General features: G+C 58.3%; 1 protein-coding gene across 1 annotated transcript; it reads left to right on the top strand.

The window, feature by feature from the left end:
• The first annotated feature begins 163 nt into the window (after positions 1-163).
• Positions 164-7,598, top strand: SH2D6 (SH2 domain containing 6). The gene is made up of 17 exons (XM_060656194.3): positions 164-172; positions 293-318; positions 683-717; positions 1,132-1,202; positions 1,278-1,422; positions 1,985-2,055; positions 2,720-2,780; positions 3,698-3,720; positions 4,165-4,225; positions 4,595-4,673; positions 4,824-4,854; positions 4,976-5,000; positions 5,151-5,228; positions 5,404-5,462; positions 5,737-5,820; positions 5,979-6,137; positions 6,759-7,598. Exons 1-17 carry the CDS (start codon positions 164-166, stop codon positions 6,873-6,875), a joined length of 1,134 nt encoding a protein of 377 aa, XP_060512177.2. The 3' UTR covers positions 6,876-7,598.
• The last annotated feature ends 968 nt before the right edge of the window (positions 7,599-8,566 follow it).

Below are 8,566 nucleotides of genomic sequence, written 5' to 3'. Positions count from 1 at the left end.
TATGGGAACCTCTGGGGCAACTTGGTCTAGGGTTAGAGGACACAGCAGGCCCACCTTCCTGGTGCTTGTGAGATGCAAATGATGAGAACAATAGGGCCTCTGTCCCCAGGCCATTTGTGGCAGAACCTCTGCTCAAGGGAGGCATTGCTGCTTCTGCTGGGCCATGGTGAGAGTTAGTTCTGGGGCAGCCCGAGGTGCACAGACCTGCCCACCCCTTGGGGCCCAGGAATCTTCCCAGGGAGAGGCATCCCAGCTGCACTGACTACCCCCTTATGCCCCTCTCTCTTTGCAGGACAAGCTCAGGGGGAGCAAGCCCCGGTGAGTACTCAGCTCCGCTCTTTCCTCTGCCTCCTCTCTGATCTCTACCTCGCTGCCCCTTTCCTGGGCACGGCCCTACCTGCCCAGTAAGACCATTCATGTACTTCTACCCCGCTGTGAGCGCTAGGGCTCCCCCACTACCAGCTTCACTGGGGCACCAACTCATCCAGCTGTGTACCCACCGGGCACTGGCTCTGCCCCCGGGACTGTTCTTCCTGCTGTCCTGATCCCAGGCCAGTGCCACACAACTCCAGGGGGCGCCATTCACATAGTCATGGATGTGAATGTCCTGGGAATTGTGCAGTGTCTGGCTGACACAAACTCAAGGGCCTCTTGGGCAGAGTTGACTAGAGTCTGATTGCAGGTTGGGGCCACCCCTTCCATCTCCCAGATGTGGAGGTAAGTGACAGTGGGCAAGAGGGGCCCCCTGCAAGCAGAATGGGGTCCCCTGCAAGTACAGTCTCTTCTGAATGGCTCCGGACCCCTCCTGCCCATTGTAGTCCAGCACTACTAAGTCACCGGGGCCTAGCCTTTCCATCTGTCTTGCTCAGAATTTGGGGTGCATGGGGTAGGGGACTGTCATAGCTGGAACTTAGCTAGGAGGCCCCCTTATTTTCAAAACGCCTACCTCACTGGCCCTGCTGCAGTGTTGGAAAGGTTGGTCATGAATGGTTCCTTTGAGTTGAGTGAATCACTGAGGCCCTACTGTAAAAGTGCAGATGGTTTATTATATTGGGGACAGAGAGTAAGTCATTGTGGGGTGGGGGTGGGGGTGCTGGGAGATAAGGCCAGTCTCATCAGTCCCCTGTCCAGATTCCCCAGCTTGGAAAAAAGATGTCCCCAGCCCATGTCCTCTGCCTGCCTCTGGGACCTGGAGACACACAGTAAGTATAGCTGCTGAGACTAGAGGGGAGGGAGGTGGGACACAGCAGCTACCACTGGTCCTGCTCCTCTTCTAGCCCTTCCAGAAAGCCCAGGAGGAGGAGGAAGAGGAGGAAGATAAATATGAGCTGCCCCCCTGTGAGGCTCTACCCCTCAGTCTTGTCCCTGCCCACCTTCCTGGCACCGAGGAGGACTCTTTGTACTTGGGTAGGGGTTGGGAAGGTGAGGAAGGGAGTTGGGTGGTCAGGCAGGACAAAGGGTCCCCACAAGAAAAGAGGGTACAGACCTTGCCTCTTCTCCCTTTGTATGTGCTGGGCCATGGAAGGGGGGGGTTGGGGGTGAGGCCTCAGCTGGCAGTTGCTGAAGCCTCTGGGCTAGGCAGAGAGAGAGGATGGAGGAGAGGAGGAGGCAGGGGGGAGAAAGGCAGGAGGGAGAGTGCGAAGGGGAGAGCCTGGAGGGGCACTGTAACCAAGGCAACGGTGGGAAAGCAGGAGGCCCCACAGGGTCCCTGGGGCCTCCTCTGAGATCCCGCGCACTTCTGGAGCCAGGGTAGGGATGCCAGGAGAGCCGGGGCTGCCGCTGGCATCCACCCCCAGGGCTCCTTGACTCGGTGGGGGTAGGAAAACTGGCTGCCTCCAGTTGCCATGGAGATGGGGCTGTGGGGAAGCCAATGAGGGGGAGGGGGAGGGGGAGGAGGAAATAAAGGCTAGGTAGGGGGTGGGAGGAAAACAGGAACCTGTGTGGGAGGAACCCACGCACCCACAATGCTTGGGGCCTTTTCCAGATCACCCTGGCCCCCCGGGCCCATGCAAGTCACCGCCACCGCCACCGCGACCGCAGCCCCAGCCCACAACGGTGAATAACACCCCCTCAAGTGCCTCCTTCCCCCCGCCCCCCCACCTCACCCCAGGCTACCATTTCCCAGTGAGTAAATCTAAGAGGCAACTCATCCGCAAGATTCCCCCACATCTGCATTCTGGAAGTCCCTGAAAAATTAGATGTGTCAGAAGCAGATCCCTGTTACCAGCGGCTGCTCCCTTCCCCTCCCCCTTCCCGGTCATTCCCCCCACCCCCACCAGTCAGCGTCCAGGGACTCACCCTTCCGGTGGAGCTGGGAGGGCTGGAAGGCCAGGCTGCCCCTCCCTGGACCCTGGAGCCTGAGGACCCCTCCCTGCCTAGAGAGTGAAGAAATCCCTCACTTGGCTGCCATCACGGCCAGCTGGAAAGGCCCACTGGGCTTGAGAAAAGCTTATGGGCTTGGAAGTTACCACTTTCATCATATATTTTATTGGAATAAAAAGAAAAAAAAAACAGGGAGAGATTCACAACAAAGAGCACAAAGCAGAGGCAAAGAGTTACCTCTGTACATGAGTTCTTGTACTGCAGTGGTTTTAAGGCCGCGCAGATATACTTAACCCCACTGCATCCCACCCCACCATGTTGCCCTTCCCATGCCCCAGTTCCTCTCCCTTCTCCCACCCCTAACCCTGCTCTCCCTCCCGTCCCATTGTGCCCACAGCTGAAGGCAATACTGAGCCTGCAGGAGGCTAGGAAGCAGGGACAGCCCTTTGGGAAGCAAGGTAATGAGGACTTCCTATCTCTTTTAGAGGCCCACTCACTCCCTACCCTGAGATGGGGCGTCCTGGCCCCCTCAGGGCAGACTAGCGTTCGGGTTACTTGGGCTCATGCTTTGCCTGGTCACTGCACTCCTCCAGCTGTTCCTCATTTTTACCTGAGGAAAAATTCCCCATCCCCACTAAGGCTGGCAGTTCAGGAGGACCCTAAGGTCTGGAGACCAGAAATGCTTTGGCTGAGATCCCAAAAAAGCAGAGTCCCCGACTTCCAGGTGCTGTTCTGCACCTGCTGTGCTTTCTGGGTCCGGCAAGGGACACTCCAGGATGAAGAGATCTGAGGGCAGCTTCCCCTGCCTGGGGGACCCTCACTATTGAAACACATCTGAGTGTCATGTCCCTGTCGAAGTGGCTCTTTGGCCACCGGTCTCTGACCCCATCCATGTCATTATTGCTACCACTGTCCAGAGACTTTGCCTGTGATAAGTGCCCTGAGGCCTGTGAACCCAGAACCCTGGGATATCAGGACAGTGAGGGACCTCAGTCAGCACATTTTTGTCTGAAGATGGCCCAAGAAGAGCAGTCTCCTGCCTAAGGTCAAACAACTAACTTGAGGCACGTTCACATTTACTGTGCTCAGTGGTTGGTAAACCTTCGTGACCTTGAGGGTGGTTTCGACTTGGGGAACAGCCCGAAGTCGTTTGGAGCAAGCCTGGCAAATCATTTGGGAGGTCAAGCCAGGCAACACCACCGGGGGGTGTGAAGTAGGGTGATCGGAGCTTAGGGTGGCTTTCTCCTGGAGCTTCAAAGCTGACTCTGAGAATCCCTTCAGATGAGTTCCAAAGATACTCCATCCTTCCAGCCTAAGTTGCACTGAATTCTTTTCTCCCTGTGCTCATGACTGGTGGTTTCTCCTTTACCTCCAGAGTTGGCTACACCGGCCAGAATGGTGAGTGACCCCTCTTTCAGTCCCCACTCATCCTCTAGGGTTCTGGCTAGGAAGTTGGCAAAGTTGGGGTAGGGGGCCTTGGGAGGGCCAGGAAATAGCCCTAAAACCAAGGGTAAAGGTCCAGAGCAGAGTCGCTCCTGTTTGCCACAGGCCCCTGACAAGGTGTAAGCCAGCTGTCGTATGCCGCCCAAGGCTACTGGGGAAGCCTGGCCTCTGGGCTCCTCCTGGACACCCACATTCTATGAGAGCTGGGGCCTATAAGCACCTCTGAAGGGGAAGGTGCTCGTGGGTGCCCCCTCCCAGGCAAAGGAGCAACTTTAATCATTCTAGCTAGCTCTCAGAAAGAGGTCCAGCTTGTGGTGGTGGGGGGGGGGAGGTGTCCATAGCCCCCCCACCCCAAGTGATGGCTTCACCCTCCCTCCCATTTGCTGGTCAAACTCTTAGGTGCCAAGCCCTCCAAAGAAATCTGATGAGAACCTCTACCTGGAATGTGAGCCCAGTCCAGGTGAATACCTCCCTCTACCCCAGATCCATCTTGCCTGAAGCCCTCAGCTGCTCACAACAGGACACATTCTGGCTCTGTCTTCTTCCCTTGTCTTCCCCACTACCCCACCAATACACATGTGCTTTTGGACACCCACATGGACACCCACACTTCGGCCTTTGGTCCAGGTTGACCCCTACTGTGCATACTAGAGGGGGAACCCCCTTAAAGCAAGGGTTGCATGGGCTTCCCCACTGGTTGGAAGGACTCCCTGAGAGCCCAGGCTGCTGAGAGACAGCAGGCCTGCAGGCATCTGTACCCCTCCCTGGTCGGTGTGGATTTCCTTGCCTGGTACCCAGTCTCCAGCCCAGCCTGCTTTCACTGTTTTAGTCCTGGCCTTGACTCGAACTCTGAGCTCTCAAGTCCTGATGCCCCCAGACCCTCTTCCAAGGACATCAGTGGTGCCCAGGTGAGTGCCCACCAGGGATGTGTGTGTGTACATGAGAGATGGCCAACTCAAGCTTCCCCAGCTCTGACCCTGGGATCTCTGGGTTCACTGGGTTCTTTCTCTTAAAGAAGATAAAATCCTGAGCTTTCTTCCCCAACTTGCTCCCCACAGGTCCACCGTAGCCCCCCAGGAAGCTTGGAATGTAAGAGGCTAGTAGCCAGGGGAGAAGTAACCTGGGGCGGGGGGAGCTCAGGGAGGGACTACAGGCCCAGGGGGTGGGCCTACAGGACTGAGACTTTCTGACCAGCCCTCCTGTGTCCCAGGGAGCAGCGAACGACACTTCTAAAGGTGAGTAGAGGTGTCTTCAGCATGAACCCCAGGCAGTCCTTCCAAGGCCCACCTTTCCAGCCTCTCATGCCCCACTTGGCTGTGGGAGTCCTCACAGCTCTGACTTCAGCTGGGAGCAGGCCTGAGGGGATCCCACTGTGCATTTGCCAGGGTCTGCACCAAAGCAGGAAGCTCCTAGCCTGTACCTCAAGATCATCCCTCATTTGGAGGTCACTCCTGGCCTAGCTGGTAGGTCCTACCAGAGCCCAAGACATGGAGAGGAGGGATGAAGCACCGGGTGCTCTGCTTGGGGCTTCAGGCCTATGTGCGCCACCCTCTAACCTCGCCCACCTCTGCAGCTGGGCCCAAAGCCTTCTTTGCCTAATCCCCAACCAGCCTCAGCTCTACAATCTGCTTCTTCCAGCAGGAAGGAGATCCTCTCTTTCCTGCATAGCACCCACCCGGAGCACCTCAGCCGCTGAGGTGAGGAGGGGCAGGGAGAAGGCTCTGGAGGAGGCCTGCAGGGCCTCTTGGCGGCAGGTGGGGTGGGTGCAGCTCACCATTGTGAGGATCATGTTTTGAACATGTGTGTGCAGCACCCTGCTGGGCACCACACAGACACATCTCTGTTCTGCTTGTGCAGATTCAGTCTAGGGAACTGAGATGTGAACACGACCGCAGGGCAGGGTTCTCTGCTCCCCAGCCCCTCTCCACTGTCGTGGCACATCTGTGAATGGCTGCTTGTGTGTGTATACAGGACAGCAGCCTTCTGGGTCAGCCTTGGTACTCAGGGAACTGTGACCGCCATGCTGTTGAGAGTGCCCTGCTCCAATTCCGAAAGGTGGGCAACTGCAGCCCCCCTGGGCTTTCTCGGAAACCCTTCTGCTCACCAGCTGTGGCTGGCTGAGCAGGTGGGGATGGGAGGGCAAGGGGGGTGCTGGCCAGGGCTGCAGGCAGACAGTTGGGAGACAAGGTTGATGGATGGGGTCTCCTCCACAGGATGGGGCCTACACTGTGCGCCCCAGCTCAGAGCCTCATGGCTCACAGCCCCTTACCCTGGCAGTGCTTCTCCATGGCCGGGTCTTCAACATTCCCATCCGGCGGCTGGATGGTGGGAGCCACTATGCCCTGGGCCGGGAGGGCAGGAACCACGAGGAGGTGGGTGCTGGAGGAGGATGGGGGCTACAAAGCAAGGAGGGCACAGCACAGTCACATGCTGGGCCCTGCCAGGAGCATTTGCCCAGGGGAAAACCCACATTTTGCATTTTTTTTCTGGATTGGGTGGAAATGAGAGTGGCCAGTGACTTGAATTCCTTCCCAGAGGTCTGCCTTCCTCTGGGGGAGGCACCCCTCTTGTAGGGCTCCATCTGCCCAAGGCCCGGTGGGGGGCATTGGCCTGCCATGAACCCAGTTAGGAGGAGGGCAGGGCCCAGGTAGTCCAGGTTCCTGCCCATCCCAAGGACTTAACTTTGTGCCTGGCACTTGCGGAGGCTTACGTGCTGGAGGACCTGGGCAGAGGCATGGCCCCAAAGTTATTTCTACCCGGCCTGGGAAATATGAGCCTGGCTAACAACATGCCCATGGGTGCAGTTGCAAGAAAGTTGTGCGGGGCCTGGAACCGGGCAGCAGAACGGCAGTGGCGCTTCATGGGGCCAACAAGAAGGAAAGTATTTAGAAAAATGTCAACAAACCCCCTCCCCAGAGCCCCTCAGTTCCTTCAGGAAGTTTTTCCCAGCATGAGGCTCAGGGGACTAACTGATGCCCCTCATTCCTGTCCAGCTGTTCTCCTCCGTGGCTGCCATGGTCCGGCACTACACACAGCACCCGCTGCCCCTTGTGGACAGACACAGCGGTAGCCGTCAGCTCACCTGCCTGCTCTTCCCCACCAAGCCCTGACGCCATGGCGGACTGTACACAGCCACCTCTGGCCCCGTAGTTTGCTCCTTGCCGGGGCCATCCTGGGCTGTCTCCCTCTTGCCTCTCCCAAGTCTCCACCCTTCCAGACCCTCCCCACCCCCTTGCCCCAGTCCCTGCAGGCCTGGATGAGAGGCTTTGGGAAAGGTTGCCTAGAGGCAGCAAGAGCCCCTGAGACCCCACCCCATGTTCACCTGGAGCCTGGCACTGCCCTGCCCTGCTGCATCTCCAAGGATTGGAAGCAGGCATCACGCAGCGTCCCCATTCCCAGCCCCCAGGCATGGCTGTGTCTGCACAGTTTACTAGAGCCTCCCAAGCTGCTTTGGATGAAAGCCTCCCCGGGGAAGCTGAGCCTCAGGGAAACAGCCCGGGGTACTGCTTGGACACAAAGAGAATCCTTTCACATTCTTTCGGGGACTTAACACAGGGCTGGCATCTTTGCTTACACTGTACATGGTCCGCTTTCAATAAATATTTGTTGAATGAATTCTTGAATCTGCTGAGTGAAGCAGAGGCAGCCTCTGTGAAGCCTCCATGAGGTTTCAAGGTTCTTAAGTGTCCCAGGGCACAGACTGGGCCTGGGAGTGATGGAGCCGTGGTGGCCAGGCCAGGGCAAGAAGGGCCAGCCCCGTTTCTGCCCCTGATTGGGTCTTTTGCCCTTAGCCGGTCAGTGGAGGCCAGCCCGGGGTGGCTGATTTTTGTTTTATTTTGTTTGTGGAGGTCAGAGTGGAGAAGAGGTAGGAAACGCTTGGCGCTGTCTCTGCCGCCCCATTAAATGATGAGCATGGACTTAGTTAAGTACTTGTCCACCACTATTTGCCGTATCGTGTTCCCCCAGGGAGGAATGAGCCTGACTTTGCTCACTCGGTGTTGTCTAGAGTAGGGGAAACAGGAGTACCTCAGGAAGCAAATGGGTAATTGACATGCCAGTGCTAAGATCAAAAGCTACGGAAAGCCCAAGGGTGGAGTTCAGAGAAGGCAAGAGGCCGAGTGCAAATCCGCCTGCGTGCCCGGCGGGAAGGTCGGCCGCCGCTCAGGGACCCTGGAGGGTCCGAGAATGACGCGCGGCCCGCAGGCGGGCGGGGCGGCGGCAGCGCTGGGCTAGGGGCGCCGCCGGGCCCTGGCGCAGCGCCCGGAACACCCCGTGCCGGAAGCGCCATGTGACCGTGACTGCGCAGAAGCCGTGAGCGCCGCGAAACAAAGGGCGTCTCTAAGGCCGCCTGGCGCTCAGGCTGGCACGGAGGGCCGGACCTCCTACCCCCTGGCCGGGCCCCCGGACTCTGGCGGGCAGGGAGGCCCCGGATCGCGCCCAGGCCCTGGCGGGAGCGCGGGGAGATGGCAGAGGAGTGCCCCGGGGCACCGTGAGATGCAAGTGCGATATCGGGGCCAAGGTCGTGGGGCGTTGGCGGTTTTCTCCGTCACTGCCGGCTCTGACAGATTACCCGCTCCTTAATGTCTGTAACAGAGGCGGCGATAATTGTCCCTACGCAATTATCCTAGGGGGAGGAGGCTTAGGTAAGGCGCTCTCTGGAAAGCGGGGAGGACAGTGCAGGCGTCCCCTGGTGGGGAGGGCCATAGCGCCTCTCTCCCAGACGAACACACACGGGAGTTCGGGTCAGTGACTGCCACTTTCAAGTCCCAGCAGGGATGTAGTTTCTGGCCAGGCCACCTGG

This window comes from Panthera onca, chromosome A3 (assembly GCF_046562875.1).
Source record: "Panthera onca isolate mPanOnc1 chromosome A3, mPanOnc1 haplotype 2, whole genome shotgun sequence".
Classification (NCBI taxonomy): Eukaryota; Metazoa; Chordata; class Mammalia; order Carnivora; family Felidae; genus Panthera; species Panthera onca.
Note: the sequence above shows the minus strand (reverse complement) of the source record. Positions and strands in the feature narration are given on the sequence as shown.